At 42.2% G+C, this 20789-nt stretch overlaps 1 protein-coding gene across 2 annotated transcripts; it reads right to left on the reverse strand.

Moving 5' to 3' along the window:
- Nucleotides 1-183: 183 nt before the first annotated feature.
- Nucleotides 184-19627, reverse strand: LOC142444771 (L-lactate dehydrogenase A-like 6B). 2 transcript variants are annotated; one of them, XM_075545989.1, is made up of 7 exons: nt 19159-19627; nt 12571-12688; nt 10054-10227; nt 4111-4284; nt 2932-3049; nt 1632-1755; nt 184-767 (listed from the first exon to the last, which is right to left on the reverse strand). In XM_075545989.1, the coding sequence occupies exons 1-7, from the start codon at nt 19282-19284 to the stop codon at nt 603-605; spliced, it is 999 nt and encodes a 332-aa protein (XP_075402104.1). In that variant the 5' UTR covers nt 19285-19627; the 3' UTR covers nt 184-602. The 2 variants fall into 2 exon arrangements, with proteins under 2 accessions (XP_075402104.1, XP_075402103.1); XM_075545988.1 differs by lacking the exon at nt 1632-1755 and having other exon boundaries at nt 607-767; nt 19159-19624.
- Between the last annotated feature and the right edge of the window lie 1162 nt (nt 19628-20789).

Raw genomic sequence — 20789 nt, forward strand, 5'->3', positions numbered from 1 at the left:
CACTGTCATTTGAGGGGAAGTGTCCTGAAGATGGCAGCGAGTCCAGTCTCCCATGCCCTGCCTCACCCGGGAAAAAAAAAACATCACAAGTAGACCCCTCCTATAAAGGGTAAAATCTATTCACAGAAATTATATCAGAATAAAAAGTAGCACGGTCAAACCAAGGTTTATTTAGTATTAGAATTGTTATTTTTATATACATAGCTTTCACTTATACATTGAATAAGTTATAACTGCTTTTTAATAGTATATAAATGAACATAGGTATAAGGTAGCCAGAACTAAAATAGCATGTCCTTGACCCAAAAAAAAAACAGAAACAATTTCTCTAACACAGTAAACATAGATGTCATGCATTCTTTTGGACCAACTGGCTAACAGTCATGGGAGCTGATGGTGCAGCACGGGTAACAGAACGCCTCTATGCAAGCCCCCCATATTTGTTCGTTTTTAATATCTAACATCTGAAAGGGGGGTGAAATCAACAGTGGAGTCACACTTTCCTATTTCCAACTTTCAGGAAGTAACATTTCTTCAAAAGTTTGGCATGTATTACCCTATAATGATTATTTAAAAGCTGGAGAGGATTGGACTGGCCCACTTTAAAGCTTGAGCTCCTTCTGAATTCCCCAAAGTGTGTCTGCACTCTTCTTTAAATGGGCCTCTTCTTCGGGAGTCAGGTTTATACTGATAATGTCCGTGATGCCATTCTGGCCCAGGATACAAGGAACACTGAGAAATACTTCTTCCTTTATTCCATAGAGGTCCTGAAAATAAAGGCTTCAGTTTATTTTATTTTCTATAACAAAAGTCTGCAGGGTGAATGAATGTTTAATAGATTTGCTTGTCTAGATAATGGCAGAGAAATAGAGCACCAAGACAGAGAACAATTTATTGAGAATAAAACAGATTATTAGACAGTTTGATTGTTCAGATTCTCAGCCGAGCTTCCCACACAGGCCCCAGCCTCTTGCCGTGTCTGTGGGGGCCACCATCCTTACCCCAGAATGACATTCTATTAGGACTATAATTTATCTTATCCCCAGTGATGCAGCGCTATCTTGTTTTAACCTCTGCTACTCAGGAACAGGGATACCCAGTGGCTGCAGCCCTGGGTGCAAACACAGCAGTTCAGAATGGCACAGAGCCTCTTCTGTTGTGCACAGGTCACTGGACTAGCACCCCAACAGCACCTGGAAACCAGAGCCATGTGCAGACTGCATTCCTGTCTCACCCAGGAGACTCTGGAATACTTTCTTGACTCTTAATGCCTCTTCCCAAGTCTAACACTGGTGTGTTAGAGAACTCAAAATATAGGCAGTGAAAAGTCCCTACTCTCAGTGATTCCATGGGAACTTCAAAATTTATTATCGTGTCATTCCATTTACCCCCATACTTTTTCAAGCTTCCTCATGTTTGTTTATACAGTCAGTTCACTCCAAAAGGCATCACGAAGACTTTTACCTAACTGGATGTAACTGGACAGGACACAGCCTGCAGAGTTAAGTAAGGCTCCTCAGCAACATCAAGGGACGTGCTTCTAAAGATCAACCTCAAATTCGACGATTTGGTCGGATGTTATTTATTTTCATATTAAAGTTAAATAATGACTTTCAAACATAAAAATCTACCTTAATTATGGTGGAAACTGGATGCACTCTCCTAAGATTCTTCAAAATGCTTTCCACTAAATCAGCTACAGACAGGCCAATGGCCCAAGAAGTATAACCTTTCCTTTTAATAATATCATAGGCACTGTGGAGTTAGAAATCATGAACATTAGTTTGGAAGAACTTAACTGATAATGTCACAAAATTGTTTCCAGCAATAACTTTTCTTAGAAACTTCTTAAAGGAATTAGTTATTGAAGATAAGCAGTAGAGTTAGGAAGTTATGTATAGAGATTTCATATGACACCAATCCCACCACTAGAGTAAAGACATAGTTATCAGCCTATCAGTCGAGTGCTTGCGATGTGCTAGAGCCTCCGTTAGGCTCAGCAGTAGTGAAAAGAGATGCAGTTCCTGACTGCTTCAAAATACAATATGCTCTGCAAAATGAGTAACAAATGCACAGAAAATAAAAGCTGGCAGAGGGAGCACTCGAACTGATTGTGATTTCACAACTCATTTTAAAGGCAATTTAACCTTGGGGGTCGGGGGAAGAATGCTCCTAAGATTGATGTGGTCGGTGGTGATTGTTCAATTCTCCTTGATAGAAAATTGAAACTATTCAGTCGTGTAGTATGTACATTCTGTGCCAATAAAACGGGGGGGGGGGGGAATAAGCTGCCGAGAGGGGCAGCAGCCCTGAGTGCAGGCTTTCTCCTCCACAGCAGGGAAGACGACTCTGGTTCTCGTCTTCCGAGTACGCAGCAGACCAGCAGGGCTTGTGTGAGGCTCACTTTGTAATCTGGTCACTTTGCAACAACGATTAGTCATTTAATATTTAATGCTCAGCATTTGTGATTTTTGTTTTGTGTTCTTTAATGAAAAAGAGAGGGCATGGTGCGGTAAAGAAAGGATAAGGAAGGGGGGAGCAGGGTTATAGCACAGGTGAATAGGCTGGCTTCAGTCCCAGTGCTGCGTTCTTGATCTATTCCAGCTTGTGAGATGGTTTGCTCAGAGTAAAGACGGAGTAAGTGTAGTGAGAAGCTACGATCCTGATACGTATCTTTCCTGATTCTACATCACACACATTCCTTTGTTCTATTCCAATGACTGCCCCTTAGTCTATAACAGGTTACTCAAAAGCACAAGTGTGCTGGGATTTATTCTTTGAAATGTAATAAACACATTTTTAGGTCCACCAAAAAAAGGATGAATGAAAGAAAAGTATGAGCACTCCACCAGCACTTGAAGGACCTGATCTCATCCATTTGCCAGAACTCAATACAGCTAACTTCTAGAGCCATAAAAGTTGACTAATTACCTGGCAATCACTTCCTTATGGACATTGTTCCACCGTTCCTGGTCTTTTTCGGTTCCTAGGTCAGAGTTCAGACTCTTCAAAGGGACACCAGCAATGTTCACCCCACTCCACACAGGAACTGAGAAAATGGCCAGAAGGCATATTCATCAGGTCTTCAGGATTTTTTTCTCTTACCTTAAGATCTGAGCAGTTTTCACCCAGTAGTCATTGCTGTTATTGAATGAAGTCACTGAGTCACCTCCGGTGCAGTGTGACCCTGTAGCACAGAGAACTGCCCTGCTTCACAAGGTTGTCAGGACTCTGTAGGGAAGCAGACTGCCACCTCTCCTGCAGGGTAGCTGCTGGGTTTGAATCCAGGCCTTTCAGTTAGCAGTTAAGTGCTTAGCCGCTGCACCCCCAGAGCCTCAGTGTTCACCCACAGCCAACAGTCAAACGTCTGAGCCCCAGCCCAGATGTGCTAACTCACTATCACCAGCTAAGGGGCCCAGAACTCCCATCTTTTTTGCAGAGGTGGTTTGAACAAGAAAGTGGCCGTGTAACCTTTCAACTTCTCTTCAAGTCCTTTTCCAGTCAGGGTTTCTCTCAGGACTGCAAAGGAACTTACACCAGGAACGAGAAAAGGAGCTGCCATCACCATAGCAAGGAGCCCTGGTGGCACGGTGAGTTGTCTGTCCATTGGGTTTCGAACCACATGGTCACCGTTTCATATCCACCGGATGCTCCCAGAGAGAGAGATTAGGTTGGCCCCATAATAATTCCTTGTCAGAAATCCTATATGTCGCTGTGAATGATAATCAACTCAGTGAAAGTGGGATTGTCACTGTAGCACCTTAATTTTTTCCAGTTATGCCTGTACCTTATTCTGAAGAATTCTTGTTCCTTGAATTACAATGCTGACCTTTCTGACCGCGAGAGTACCAAATTAACATAGACTGCTTTATTACTTTGTATAAGCCTTAAATCATAAATCATCTACAGGTAGAATTATAATAACATTCTCACTCTCCAAATTATTTTTGATAGATCATGTCATTATAAAAATAATATGCTAACACCTAATAAAAGGCAGGTCGTCCTGCCTAACAGGGCTTTGGGCTATTTTCCTTTGTGAGTAAATACATGATCAATACAGTAAGCATATCTGAACATGTCTCAGGCTTAACGATGTGTTTGGCTCACCGCTTGAGTCTCCATGCTCTCCAAGGATCCACCCGTGACAGCTTTCTGGGTGAATATCAAGTCTTTGCCCGATTAAGAAACGGAAGCGGGCAGTGTCCAGATTACAGCCACTTCCAATGATACGGTTTTGGGGAAAGGCACTCAGCTTCCAGGTCACATACGTTAATATATCCACTAAGAAGAACATATTTGAGACAGTGAAAGTTCTCATCAAAAGTCACACCTTTTTTAAAAAGTTACCTAAAAACGGGTGAGGGTTTTTCTTATTTGTCTAGGGGTAGAAGGGGCACTGATAATATATTCACCTCTAGCTGAACCACAACTCTTAATATCTACCTCAGGAATTAATGGTGAAAAATGGGAAGATTGAACTATAAAACTAAATTTTTTAAAACTTTCCATTGCATGTTTTATTGTACATTGTATTTTTTAATCATTTTATTGGGGCTCATACAACTTTTCACAATCCATATACATACATCATGTCAAGCACATTTGTATATCTGTTGCCATCATTTTCAAAACATTTGCTTTCTGCTTGAGCCCTTGGTATCAGCTCTTCATTTTTCCCCTCCCTCCCCACTTCCCTCCCCCTCATGGCCCCTTGATAGAAAGTTAAAATGTTTAATGAGAATTAACGAAGGTGACCATATATAAGGGTTTCCAAGACTAAATCTTTACAGGACCAGTCTCATCTTTCATGCAGTGGCTGGTGGATTTGAACTGCCTACTTTACAGTTGTAGCTCAACAACTAACCCAGAGAGCTACCAGGAATTAAAATACCCAATCAATTCTATATTAATCTACAGTCTACATGAAATCCAAATTAAGATAAAATATGCCCCCACTTGGATAGATTCTCGGAATAATACATGGAAGGAAAAAGGCAAGCTTAAAATGCTCCATATCTTGAAGTGACAGAGGATGGTGGCTGCCGACGGGTGCGGGTTGGAGAAAGTTGAAGCTAACATGGGTCAGTAGTCCAAGCACTTTTCTTGGTGGCGATGGAATAGTTCTGCATTCTATATCCTGGATTATGGTGATGGTTGTATGAGAGTAAATGTGTGATATGATTTCACAGAGACACAAACACATTATCAGTCTGAGTTGATTCCAATGCATGGCAACCCCATGTGTGTGAGACACGAACTGTGTGACAAGGTGTCCAGTTTTTTTTCAGTAGATTGCCAAGCACATATGGGCAAACTAAAACTTCCAACCTTGTTTCAGCAGTTAGAAGCTAAGCTGCTTTGAATAATTCTTGATGTGATGTGGGAGCCATGTAAATATTTTGTAAAGTTACAAAATAAAACCATCCTTAAAGATCAAAATTAAAGTGAACAATTGGTGTATTCGGTGTCCATGATTTTTTCTTATTCACACATCTTCCAAATGCTTTCAAATAATTTGATTGGTTATCCCAACCTAGATGCTTCATCTAGGCCCCAGACTCAATCAGTTACCTGGAGTAACATTTCCTCTCAACTGTCTTATCAGAAAACTCAAATTTGACATGTCAATAGTAGAACTTATCATTTTCTCTTCTTCCATCACCGCGCCTGCTTCCCTCACCAAGCACCCCACCTGCAAAGCACTCTAGATTGGAGAGCTCTCCAGGGAAGCAAGATGGCAGCGTGAACAGCTGGATGCTCCCATTCCCCAACAACAAAACCAGAACAAGTCTCAGAACTCAACACCAATCTAAGAGTTTCGGCATTTAAGCAAACACTGAGTCAAGAAAACCAATCCATTGCCATCAAGTAAATTCTGACTCATATCAACTCTATGAGACAGGGTATAACTGCACCTATGGTTTCTGAGACTTACTTATTTACAGAAGTACATCTTTTTCGTCTTTCCCCCACAGAACCGCTGCTGGTTTCAAACTGCTGACCTTTCCTTTAGCAGCCTAAGGCATAGGCACTACACCACCAGGGCTTCTTAGAAATACATTAGAGGATATTTAAAATAGAATACTAAGATGTTCAAACTAAAGGGAATCAAGGAAATGATATATAGGAATCATGGGAATTTCCACTAAAACTATAAAGAACAACCACCATTGAACTTATGTCAATGGTAGAATAATTTGGAAAAGGATATCAGTAGTGGCTGTACAGCACAAAAAAATATAATCCTTGATACTGAATTAGAAATAGAAGTTCATTGGAAAAATAAAATGATTACCAAGGGGCCATGGCAGAGGAGGTTGCGGGGCGGGGGGGAGGGGAGGATGGGGTACTAACAACAGTAATTGAAGAAAATGCTCAAATTGTGATGTTTGCACAATCCTTAATATGATTGAATGATTAAATTGTATGATGTGTGAAGTACATGCGAATAAAACTAAAGCAAAAAAGAACCAACAAACTGAAAATAAAATAAAACTAAAGAATTTATTGGAAGGGACTTAATAGCAGATTTGAACAGACAAGATAAAATTGGTGAACTAGAAGATATTAAGCATTTGAAATTATTGTATCAGAAGAGGAAGGAAGGAAAAATGAGCAATGCCTAATGGAAGAGTGGGATTCCACATAGCAAACTAAAGTGTCATGCGAATCATACTGAAAGAGGACAGACATTTGAAAGAGTTGAAACATCCCAGATTTTATGAAGATGTAGGATCTAGAAACCGAAGAAGCTCCATCAATGCCAAATAGAAAAGAAAAACAAGGATATCCACAAAAGATTTTTGAATGAAATATTTAAACATGCTGAAATAAAATGACAAACAGAATTCTAAATCCAGCAAAACTGACCTTCCAAAGCAACGGTGAAATCATGGTATTACCAGTTAAGCAATAGAATTGGTAAACCATAAGAGCCTCCAAAAGAAGTATTTTTAAATTGGAAAACCTTTAGCTAGACCAACAAATAAAAAACAAAGATACAAATAACTAAATCAGAAATGAAAATGGGAACAGTATGACCACTGACACTACAGAAGCAAAAAGGTCATCAAAGTACTATGAATAGTTGTGCAAATTCTGATTCCATTCCCTCAATTACGGATCGCTTGGCATTTCAGGAAGATTACAGTGGCGTTTAGGAAAATAATCTACAGCATTTAAACAGACCCACAACAACTGAGATGAAGCAGTAATCAGAAACCTCTCAAAAGTCTTGGAACAGCTAAAATTCACTGGGGAATTTTATCATCCATTTAAACAAACTTGTATCAGCCTTCTTAAACTTCCAGATTATAGAAAAGGAGAAAATTATTCCTTACTCATTCTGCAAAGACAGCATTATCCTGATACCAAAGTCAGACTAAGACTACACGAAAACTACAGACTAATAGAGCATATGAATGAACATCCTGAACAAAATACGAGCACCCTGAATCTAACACTATTTATTAAAAGGGTGAAACAATGTAACTAGGATTTATTCCAGAAATGTAAATGTAGTTCACCAGTAGAAAATACATCACTGTAAGACCACATTAATAAAGGTAAATAAACTAGTCATCTCAATGTAGAAAAGGCATTTGATAAGATCCAACACCCTTTCATGAGGAAAACTCAACAAACCAGGAATAAAGGGAAATTAATATGATAAAGGCCAATTATGAAAATCCCACAGAGAACAGCATATTCAATGGAGAAAGACTGAAACATGTCCCCTTAAGATTAGGAGCAAGTCAAGGATGCCTGCTCTCGCCACTGGTACACAATATTACTGGAAGTACTACATAGCGTAATAAGGGAAGAAAATGTAAGTGGGAGTAGACCATGGAAGAAGTAAAATGATCCCTATTCACAAATGATATCTAAACCCAAAGAATCCATAAGAAAGTTACAAGGAATAGCAAATGAATTCTGAAAAGGAAACAAGAAAAATCCCATTTACAATAACATCTTAAAAGAATAAAATACCTAGGGATAAATTTAACCAGGATGAAAGGTTTGTACACAGATAATACACCTACAATGAACACAAATGAAGGGACTGGACTGGCAGTGCGCATGCGTGGATTGGTAAAGCTGTCAATACTATGCAAGGGAGCTTGAGATCCGATGTCAACCCCAAAACCGTTGCAGAATTGAAAGACCCTCCAATTACATGCATTTTGCAAAGAACCTGGAATAGCCAGAAGTGATGTTGAAAACAAGAACAAAGGAGAACATTGTCCCCACAGCAAAACATACAATAAAAAGACAGTAATCTAAACAGTCTGATACCAATAAAATGGTAGGCACATAGACATGAGTCCAGAAATAAGCCCACACTGATTGTTGTCCAAGGTTAAGTCTCTGAAATGAATGGTGCTGGGACAAGTGGCTCTCCACGACAAAAGAACGAAAGTGGCTCCATGCCGCACACCCACACAAATCTACCAAGACCTGTTACCTGAGACAAAATGCAACGTGGATCCAACACTTAGATGTAAGAACTAAAATCACTACACCCTTAGAAAAATTAAAATAATGCTGGAGCACTTAGTTTTGTTGTTGTTTTGTAGCACTTCGTTTTTTATGGGATTTTTAGAACGACACCAAAAGCATAAGTAACAAAAGATAGTAAATAAATTTTATCCAAATTACAATTTTCTGTGTATCATGGAATTGTATCAACAAAGTGAAGAAACAATGTACAAAGGGAGAAAAATTTGGTAACTATATCTTATAAAGATTTGACTTCATATAAACCACTCCTACAACTGAGCAACAAAAAAAAGGCAACCCATGTAAGAGTGGCTCTAGGACTTGAACAGACATTTTACCAAAGAAGAGAGTCACACGACTGCTTCACTGGTCATTATGGAAACCACACCAAAACCACAGCATGTTCCCACTTCAAACCCTCCAGGACGACCGCCATCTGAGCAAGGGAGTTGGTGAGAATGTGGGGAAGTTGGAATGGTGAGCCATTGGTTTCAAAATGGTACAGCCATCGTAGAAACCAGTTTTGTGTTTGCCCAAAGAGTTCAACAGAAATACCATTTGACCCAGCATTCAACCCCCAGGTGCATATTTAAAAGACCTGAAGGCAGATTCAGACTCTTGTACAGCAATGCTCACTGCAGCACTGATGACCATAGTCAAAAGGTGGATGCACCTACGTGCCCATCAACAGATGAGTAAATAAAAACAATGCAGTATATACCGACAGTGAGATATTACTCAAAGACACAGGAAGTCTGGCAGAGGCTGTGAATAGAGATGAACCTTGTAAACATGTTGAAAGAAATACAAAACACAAAAGGACAAATATTGTATGATTCCACTGATACAAAATATCCACAACTGACACAGAAAGAGCAAATCTGATTAATGATTACCAGAGCAGGTAGAAGGGCAGAAGGAGGCATTTCTTATAAGTTTCTAGATGGTGAGGGAATTGAAAATGAGTAGTGTTGACACTTTTACAGTGTGGGTAATGTCATTAATGTCACTGAATGTTATACATATAAATGGTTGAAATGTGTGTATAATATGTATATATATCATGTGTGATATATATATCACCACAATTTAGAAATTTGAAAAACATACCATTACCATGGAGGTCAATGGAACTGGTTGTTGATCCAACCAGTAGCTCAGGGGAGAAGTCTAGAAACCATTTTAATTCCCCTCCCTGACTACCTCCAAGACCAGTGAAAAGTATAATACAATACTGAAAAATTTAGACAGTAAACAATAGTGCTACTTTCACAGAAGCAGTAATCTGTAGGATGCTTTACATAAAACAGCCTTTAGAATGTAAATTTTGAATTCTGATTAAGTAGACTATTCTCCAATACAAGCTAGAATTCAAAGGAATCTTTATAGTAAATACTAATTAAAATATGTAAAAACATGTTCTATTAATAAAACAAGAATGTGGAGTTATATTTGTAGTTCAGAATACCCATTAAATTACTTTTTCAGTGGTTACTAAGTTCACCACCCCCGCCCAAACAATCTTCATTCACCCATCAAAATAAAGCTGACCTGGATTGGAAACAACAATCAGTTTGCAGTGAGGACTGTACTGAGTAATATTAGAAATCATTAATTTAAAGATGGACACATTTCGATGGACTAGATTAAGGCGTGTTTCTCCCTTTTCCTGGCGTGCACCCGCTGTGATAATCACGAGGTTGGAGTTTGCAGTGACCTTGTAATCTGGGGAAAGATTTTAATAGAAAATAGATTAAGAAAATATCTAACATTTAGTACATCTAATCTATGAACTGACTTTTCACTGTGAATTAGGTGGAGGTTTACAGAGACCATAGTTTTACATGCTCATTCACAGTTCATGCGCCTCTGACTCAAATCTCTGCTTGCAGTCTCTTCAGTCTGCCATCACTCAGCCCCCTCCCTCCGCGTGTCCTGCTGATCTGATCTGAGTTTCATTCCAGCTTGAAGGGCAAGGGGCCATAATCTTAGGCAGTGCTGCCAATCTCTATCTACGCAGGAAACCTGGTCTCTTTTATGATTTTGACTTCTTTGAAATTATGACTAAATTTTCCTTGTGCATTTGGAAAATCCTCCTAATACATTTTTAGCATGTATAGTAAAGGGTCAACTTCTCATTAGCCTGGAGATTTGGAATATTTACTCAGAGAGGGACATTGGGGGGGAAACCACTAACAGGGAGATCTTTGTTCATTCATTTCTCCAAATCTCCTGAATATCAAGTAAATTGTTAAAAGGCTTAGAGTCCAATGAAAATGGATCCAAGTCCCCATTCTAGCACTTCTACTTATCCTCAGTTCACAGCGGATCATCTGTCAAGCTTGCTAGTTGTACTGAGAACAGAACATATGAAAAGGGCTTGGAAAAATGAGCTGATGCCAGGGGCTTAGGTGGAGAGCAAATGTTTTGAGGATGAGGAAAATGAATGTACAAATGTGCTTTACACAATTGATGTACGTATGGGTTGTGATAAGAATTGCATGAGCCCCTAATAAGACAATTTTTAAAAAGAGGGAACAACCCATAATGGGAGAGTGAGAATGGAGCTCAAGGAATGTAATCTAAATCACTGACTCAATGAATTATATTCATAGAAATGATTGAATTGGTGTATAGTCTTGTCTATATTTTCAACAATAAAAAATTTTTTTTAAATGGGAGAGGCTGGAAACAGTCTAATGTCCATCAGCAGATGAATAAACAAAACCTAGTATATATATTCAATGGAACACTATTCAGCCAGAATGATAAATGAAGTTCTAATATGTGGGATAATGTGGTGTATATATATATATATATATATATATATATATATATATATATATATATATATGTAAGTATAAGCCAACCCGAATATCAGCCAAGGCACCTAATTTTACCACAAAAACTGCATTAAAAATGTTAAAAACTTGGCTTATATACAAGTATATACGGTAATTTTATGTCAACTTAATAAGTGCAGGAGTGGTCTAGCCTGCCAATCAGGTCACAGCCTGATGATGCCTCTGTGGGCGTGGCCTTCTCATGCGGATCCTGGGTCTCCCTCCCTGAAGGTGGGCCTTTCTCCCTCTCTCTCTGCTTCACCTTCCTGTTGAGGAGTCACTCAAGACAACTGGAGCAGCCACGTGGAGACCCACGCCAACACTGAGATGCTTCCATTGAATCCACAAGACTTCACCTAATGACCTGTGATCTTACTGCATTTGGCATCATTGCATGTGTTGCGTGCGTCTGAGAGGAATTTATGGACTAGTATCAGACATATTGGCTAATATTGGACTTATGGACTTGATCTGGACTGGGGTGGAATGTTCTCTCAATATACAATTGCTGTTTGATATAAAGTTCTCTAATACAATAAAAAAGAAAGCAAGAAGCTTAGCTCAGTGCCTAGGGCACAAAGGACAATCAATTATGGACAGGAAGTCATGTTTCTTGGATCCACACTCAGCACTCATGAACGCAGTCAAGAAAACAAATGGCACGTTTTGTTTGGCAAGTCTGCTACAAAAGATCTCTTTAGTGTTAAAAGCAAAATATCACTTCGAAGACTAAAGTGTGCATGGGGCAAACCACGATGTTTTCCAGCAGCTCACTCCCTGAGCACTGCGGAAGAGGGAAGACCGCAGAATTGCTGGTGTCGGTGAGAGCTTCTGGAAGCGGCACCAGCACGATGCTCTTCCTGTGCTTCCAAGGTCAACTTCCTGTGCTTCCAAGGTGTTGGTAACGTAGGGTGTCGGCATGAAGAGGAAGACCCTCCCCAGGAGGAACTGATGCGGCGGCCGATGAGGGCTGGGCAGTGTGGCATTCCACTGTCGGTATGGCCACCGTCAGAACTAAAGCAATGGCACCTACCTTCGTGAGCAACTCCGATCCCTGCTACTCGCAAACTATGACCTGTGACAAATGCCTTAAGCAGCTAGCTGAACATTTTGAGAGTATAAAGGAGAGCACAAACAACTCTATGGAGTGGAAGTATCTTCATACAAAGGAATTTAAGATCTTAGATCTTTGGCCATATTATATTAGGATATATATGGTATTAACCTTTGCTGGAAACAATATTTGGCATTTTCACGAAAGAGCTGCCATGCTGAAGATCCATTACCTCACCCTTCAGTTTGGCTTCATCAGTATCCACAAGGGCAAGTTCATCACTTAGGCCCTGAAAGACAAGGGTCAAAAGGAGGTATGGGACAGTCACTTCTGCTCAACTGAAGAATTCTTATATTGGTAAGCTATGCTGGGCTTGTGAATTAGTAAACCCGAAGAGATCATCGAGTTTTCAACATTTCATTATGACATAAACATCTAAGCTGGAAGAGATACCCCATGCGAAGAGGAAAGTCTCACCTCTGCAATGGAAAACAAACACGTTTAAGTAGAACCGTCTCTGAAGGCAGTGTGCACTCTCGGAATTGGAGCTAAGGCTACACCGGGATTCGGCAGAAAGAATCTCTCACCAGACTGCAGATTCCTTGAAGCTAGTCCACCTACTAGCAACCCTCTGCTAGACAAGCGTTCAATACATTTCTAATAAACTATAGTATAAAGCCTTGTCAGGTGCTAAAAATTTAATAGTTCTATAATCAAGTATTTTCACCTGCAAAAACCATTTAATCTGTACTACACATATTTTTGGAGTCCTGGTGACACAGTGGTTCTTCAGTTGGCTGCTGACCACAAGGTTACCAGCTCGTCAGCCAGGGTCTCCATGCGAGAAAGCTGCTGCTCCTCAAAGCAGTTACTCTCAGAGACCCACAGGGCAGCTCTCCCTGCCCGACAGTCAGAGTCAGAATGGGCTCCATGGCAGTGAGTTTGGGTTTGGGTATCTACTTCATTAAGCTATCTTATTTGTAAGAAAAGAGGGGAAATCGTAGCATATTAGTATTTTCTTATATTTGCTAAAGTTACACCAGACAACGATGTGGTTATCTAATGTACTTGGCTGCTAACCAAAAGGTTGGCAGTTTGAGTCTATCCTGAGGTGCCTAGTAAGAAAAATCTGGCAATGTACTCCAAGAAGAAAAAATTTCTAAATCATTTTATTGGGGAACCATACATCTATCACAATCCATACATACATCGATATTGTCAAGCATATTTGTACATATGTTGCCATCATTTTCAAAACATTTTCTACGTGAGTCTTTGGTATCAGCTCAATTTCCCCCTCCCTCTCCACCCTTCCTCCCTCATGAACCCTTGACAATTTATAAGTTGTTATTCATGTCTTACACTGACTGATGTCTCCATTCACCCACTTTTCTGTTGTCCATCCCCAAGGGAAGGGGTTATATGTAGATCATTATGATCAGTTCTCCCATTCTCACCCCACCTTCCCCTTACTCTCCTGATATCTCTACTCTATTTATTGGTCCTGAGGGGTTTATCCATCCTGGATTCCCTGTTTCCAGTTCTTATCTGTACCTGTGTACATGTTCTGGTCTAGCCGGATTTGTAAAGTAGAATTGGGATCATGATACCTTGGGGGAAGGTAGCATGAAAGAACTAGAGGAAAGTTGTATGTTTCATCATGACTATACTGCACCCTGACTGGTTCATCTCTTCCTTGTGACTCTTGTCGGGGATGTCCAATTGTCTACAGATGGACTTTGGGGCTCCACTCGGCACACTCACTCATTCACATTGATACTTTTATTACAGGTCTTTGATGCCTGATACCTGATCCCATTGATAGCTCATGATCACACAGGCTGGTGTGTTTCTTCCATGTAGGCTTTGTTGCTTCTCAGCTAGCTACTTGTTTGTCTTCAAGCCTTTAAGATGCCAGATGCTATATCTTTTGATAGCCGGTCACCATCAGCTCTCTTCACCAGATTTGCTATGCACCCATTTTGTCTTCAGCGAGCATGTCAGGAAGGTGAGCATCACAGAATGCCAGGTTATTAAAACAAAGTGTTCTTACATTGAGGGAGTACTTGAGTAGAGGCCCAATGTCTGTTGGCTACCTTGATACTTAACATACATATGCATGTAGCTCTATTTCCCCATCTTTATATATAAATATATTTACATATGTACATGCCTGTTTAGACCTCTAGAAATGCCCTTTGCCTCCTGGTTCTTTCCTCTATTTCCTTTCCTCTTGTCCCACTATCTTGTTCAGCCTTCATTCAAGTTTCAGCAATTCCTCTCCGTTACATTGTCCTTGACCAAGCCCTACCAGGCCTCCTACACCCTCCTCACCATGGATTGTAGATCATTGTTCCCTTATCCGTGGCAAAAAAGAATTTTGTTTTAAGTCAGCTTTGAAAACCCTGTGGAGGCCTGCTCCAGTCTGACATACACGAGATCAACATGAGTGACAACTGACTCATGAGCAACAGGTTTGGTTTGTTGGTGATGTTGAGGGAACAGGTGAATTGAAACTGGATGAGAGTATGACGTCTTGGTGTGTATGTTTTTACATTACCTTTGTTTTTAAAGCTAGTTAATATATTATCCTTTCAAAATTTTTCATTAACTGCATGTTCTCTTAGCTTCTTTATGACACAACATTTTTCTGAAGAAAAACATGACTGTGCTAAGTACTTAGAAAGGTCAGCCCTTTAAGTGCATGTCCAACACACACTGCTGGATCTTTTCCCTTTACTTTAACTGATGCAAATCCAATGCCAACCACCATAAGTTTAAAACTAGACTCTAAATGATTAGCCTAGAAATCTAGCTATGTCATTAAAAAAATGCAGTTAGTGAGATTCTAATGTAGCAGTGATGGAACATACAACTTTCCTCTAGTTCCTAAATGCTACCTTCCACCACCCACTATCATGATCCCAATTCTACCTTACAAATCTGGCTAAACCAGAGGATGTACACTGGTACAGATAGGAACTAGAAACACAGGGAATCCCGGGCAGATGATCCCTTCAGGGCCAGTGGTGAGAGTGGTGATACCCGGAGGGTGGAAGGAGGGTGGGGTAGAAAGGGGGAACCAATTACAGGGATCTACATATAACCTCCTCCCTGGGGAATGGACAACAGACATGTGGGTGAAGGGAGACGTCAAACAGTGCAAGATATGACAAAATAATTTATAAATTATCAAGTGTTCATGAGGGAGGGGAACAGGGAGGGAGGAGGAAAAATGAGGAGCTAATGCCAGGTGCTTAAGTGGAGAGAAAATGTTTTGAGAATGATGAAGGTAATAAATGTACAAATGTGCTTTATACAATTGATGTATGTATGGATTATGATAATTGTTGTATGAGCCCCCAATAAAATGATTTTTAAAAATACACAAGGTAAGTCTGCTGCATTTTATATTGTCAAGAATTCACAACAAACCCAATGTTTATGGGAGTATGTGAGAGGGGCACAGGAGTCAAACTGAAAGGTCTCTTAAAGGCCAAAGCTGAAATAATTTGAGGGGGAAATATACTATAACCCTGAGTACAGAATATCAAGAAATTTATAGTTACAAATGACTGAATAAGTTAATAAAAGGGAAGAACAGACTTCTCCCACGGAAAATAATTCCAAGTGATTCATGCAGGTAGGTACTCCAGCCTCTAGGAGGAAGAGTGTTAACTCCCACTCCCTAAGTGTGGCCTACAGAGGACTTCCTTTCACAGAGTACTGTGTGGAAAGCTGGAGGAAATACAACTTCACGACCTAGCCAGGTGATCAATAGTCAACATCAAGTCAAAATCAGGATGGTATGTACGCTGGCAACCACGACCTAGCCAGGTGATCAAGAGTCGACATCAAGTCAAAATCAGGCTGGTATGTACTCTGGCTATGACATGATGAAAAGGCATTTCTTATCTCTGTGATCTTCCTCCCCAGACCCAGTCTAGACCTGAGAAAAGACACTAGATAGAGGCGCCATCCAACAGAGGCGCCATCTACAAAATACTTCCCCAGTATTTCTCACAACTACGAAGATCATCAAGAAACAGGGAAGGCATGGAGCACTGAGCTCCTTAAGGATCCACAGAGGATCAAGTTGGCAAAAGCAACTTGAACAATTTGACAGGCACCTCCGAGGGTAGCGAGTTTACAGATGCTATGGACGGGGGAGGAATACTAAGAAATGGAGGGCAAAGATGTCATCAAATTGAACATGTAGAAGCCATTGAAATGGTCCATGTTTTGCTGTGTATGCTCTCAATAATAACCGCTATGAAATAAATTATTGAGAATTTTTAAAAAGGGAGAGTTTGAGAAAGTGTCCTAGCCAAGAGGAAGCTAAGGAGACATAACAATTAAATGTATGATGTTGTGTGTTCATGGGATCCTGAAACAGAAACAGCACACTAGGTAAACACTGAGGAATTATGAATTTATTAATAGATTAGCTCATCATCATTTCTAATATTGGTTGTGACAAATGTACCATACTAATGTAAGATCATAAGTAGGTAAAGAGTATATAAGAACTCTGTAGTATCTTCTCAATCTTTCTAATGATGTCAAACATTCTGTAAAATCATATTCTAGCTCAATTAACCTCAGGCTTTTCATTTTCTTCTCCACAAGAACAAAAGTGAGTAAAATAGCCAATCCTTTGTGTTTTCCATCGAGTGCTTTTTCCACTTACACGTGCATTTGTCTTGCAGGAATTCTCCCATTCAGCTACTAAGTGCTCGTTAGGCCCCTGGGCATCTAGCACTGTAAAGACGAAAAGCAAGATCCTCGCTCTGGTGGGCTCACTTTATAGTCATCAAAGATTGTGTGTTCCAGGATAATTCAGTTATTTCAAGATATTGGTCTTTTTTCTCCAAGGTTCATGACACAAATTCCTACAGACAAATTACCCATAAGAATGTCTTCTTTACTAGCTATGGGTTAAGATATCCACCTCTTTGAATGAAAGAAGTTGCAGGTCTAGGACCAGAAGAACCAAACCACTGCTGCAGAGTCCATTTCAGTCAGCTGCGGGGGCACCAGGTCAGAGTACAACTGTGCTTCCCAGGGTCTTCCAGGGCTGGGTTTTCAGAAGTAGATCACCTGGCCTTTCTGTTGTGAAGAGCCTCTGGGCAGGAGCCTTTTGGGTTAGTATCCAAGCACATTAACCATTTGTACCCTCAGGCCTTGCAGGGCCAGGGTAGGGAGGGAGGAGTGAGCCCTAATTTGGGGCCTTTGCAGGATGGTGCACCACAGAGCTAAAGTCTATAAATACATGGCTTGCTGCAGAACAGAATTCAAGGTCTAGAAGTTTGTGGAGGTTCCATCTGGCCCAGAAAGGTCCTTCAAAGCAGGGATAGCAAAGTTGTCAGTTACGGCAAGTCTTCTTCTACACGCTATCTGTATCCTTACCTGTTCATGCAACTGGAGATAATCTGCGCCCTTTCTTCCTCCTTGATAAAGTAGCTCTAATACTTTTTAAGACGGTTGGATCACATAGTTATCTAAAGCACATTGTTGTTATTAATGTGGTTTATTCATTTGCAAGAAAATACCACTGATAAAGGCATTACAGTTGGAAGGACAATGTGAGGAAGGTAGAATTCGGGACTGGTCAGAGCAGTGACTGGCCCCAGGTGCTGCAGTCAGGATGCTTAAGTTGTATAGATTCCGATGCCCAAAACCAACCCTTTAAACTCAATGAATCATGCTAGTACTAAAAGCTTACAGAATTCTTATAGATAGTCCATTTAAAAATTAAGTATCATCCAAAACACTTATTACTATGTACTAAAACTGTATGGGTTCCGATCAGGGTAATAGTCTTAAAAGGGGATCCTCTAGTCCTGTGTCTCTAGCCATTACCAGCTACATCAATACGACTACAACTACATCCTAAAGCTAACGGGGCATGAAGCGGGAAGGTAAATAGAATAGGAAAGCAGGGGGGGGGGGGGTTGGACGGGCGGAGAAAAAGTGGAGCTGATACCAAACACAAAGTAAATGTTTAGAAAATGATGATGGCAACATATGTGCAAATATGCTTGATACAGTTGATGTATGGAATGCTTAAGAGCTGTAAGACCCACAATAAAATGATTAAAATATGTATATTAAAAAATTAAGGGGAGAATATTTTTTAAAAGATGATTGCAGAGGGAGGGTGGGTTGGAAACGGGTAATCGATTACAAGGATCTACATGTGACCTCCTCCCTGGGGGATGGACAAAAGAAAAGTGGGTGAAGGGAGACGTCGGATAAGGCAAGATATGACAAAATAATAAATAATAATTCATAAATTATCAAGTGTTCATGAGGGAAAAGGAGCGGGGAGGGAGGGGAAAAACTGAGGAGCTTCATACCAGGGGCTTAAGTGGAGAGCAAATGTTTTGAGAATGATGAGGGCAATGAATGAACAAATGTGCTTTACACAACTGATACATGTATGGATTGTGATGAGTTGTATGAGCCCCTAATAAAACAATTAAATAAATGAAGATGATTGCATTTGGTATTAGCAGAACACCTACGATCACTGTACTTTTTTCCGGAGGCTCCTTGTCACACAAGGGCATACCCCACCCACATTGTCATCACATCATCAAGTGTCAGCATGTTTTCAGACAGACCTTTCTGGTTAGAGCAGCTAGGGAAGGTGATCTGTTCAGGCTAAGCCCAGAGGCTGGGTAGGGCCCGTACTTACCCAAAGAACCGGCCACAAGCCTATGCAGCTCACCCATGGCACGGGGCGCCGTAACTTACTTTGAGTATGATGCTAATCGCACAGGCCATGCCAACGGATCCAGTCCCTATAATAGAGATCTTATTGTGCTGAATGACATTCTCGGTCGTAATGTTCTTAATAAGGTCACACTTCAACGTTGCCATCTTGGACACCTAACAGTGAACAGAAACAGCGTCTTCACAGCGTGGCCGGTCCCCGTTTCCCAGAGTGGGGTGTGTCCGTGGTGAGGAGCCCAGCAGAGCAGGGACTGGGGCTGGGAAGTGGACAGGAGGCGCAGGGCAGCTACACTCAAGGGGGCGGCGGGGGAGGAAACGGGGCCGAGGCCACCACCGAGCGGGAGGGCCCTCCTCGCCCTAGCTGGGCCACCCCGCCACCCCCACCCGCACCTCCCCGCGGCTCTCGGGCCCGGGTCGGCCTCCGAGGAGCGGGCCCTGGGGCAGGCAGGCGCGAGCAACTTCCGGCCGCACTCACGGGGACCGAGGGCCAGCCTGCCCGGAGCGGCGTGCGCGCCCCGCGGAGGGCCCCCAGGGCCAGCCCCGGGCACAGGGCGTGCGCCCCCGCGGCGCCGGCGCCCCTGCTGCTCCGCAGGACTCCCGCAGCCCAGCTCATGGCGCCTGCGACGAGGAAGAGGGGAGGGTGGAGGCACCGGTCGTTACTCTGCCGCCGCCCGCAGCCGTTGGCCGTTTGAAGCCCCCGCCCTGCGTCCCGCGCCTGCGCACAAGCCCCCGTCCTGCGCCTGCACACAAGCCCCCGTCCCGCGCCTGCGCACAAGTCCCCGTCCCGCGCCTGCGCACAAGCCCCCGTCCCGCGCCTGCGCACAAGTCCCCGTCCCGCGCCTGCGCACAAGCCCCCGTCCCACGCCTGCGCACAAGCCCCCGTTCCGCGCCTGCGCACAAGTCCCCGTCCCGCGCCTGCGCACAAGCCCCCGTCCAGCGCCTGCGCACAAGCCCCCGTCCCGCGCCTGCGCACAGGTCGCGCCAGGTCCTGGAGACGCCTGCTGTGACCCGTCTGAGTGGGGGACTAAGGGTTCTAAGGTCAGCCAGCTTCCGTCCCCGAAGGTTTCAAGTTCACAGGGTGTTGCAGGCACCTTGAAGGGAGAACCTGCTCGCAGGCACCCATTAAGCGGCCGCAATCCAGCACTCCCAAGAAACTGTTTCTGTCAGACCTTGTCCGAACTGCAGTGTGCAATTAAGGGCTTGCTGGCTCGACAGAGTTGATGGAGAAATGGATCTCAGTGCTACTTTCTACCACCGCATGTGTGAGCTGAAGTGGAAAACAACAAAAAATTTTAAATGTTCTGGGCACAAGGACGATGACCCATCTGTCCCTGTGTCTTACTGTGCTGCGTGACGTGTTGCTGCAACGACGCTCTTTCAAATACCAGCAGGGTCACCCCCTGGGGCACAGATTTCAGCGGCCTGTCCACAGTCAGAGCGGACTGGAAGAAGGAATAGGCTGTCGCTCCTGCGGCCTCCCCACTGCACACCTCAGGCACAGCGTCAGCTATGGTACTGAAGAGCAGACTTTCTGGAAGGCGCTCAAAATACGACCGGGGAGGAACTGCCCTTTCCAAGACCAGGGGAGCCCTGGGAGGCGGGCTGGAGTTAAAGACAATCGAGAACAATCCTGTAATCATGGTGATGCATAG

The sequence above is a fragment of the Tenrec ecaudatus genome, chromosome 4 (genome assembly GCF_050624435.1).
Source record: "Tenrec ecaudatus isolate mTenEca1 chromosome 4, mTenEca1.hap1, whole genome shotgun sequence".
NCBI lineage: Eukaryota > Metazoa > Chordata > Mammalia > Afrosoricida > Tenrecidae > Tenrec > Tenrec ecaudatus.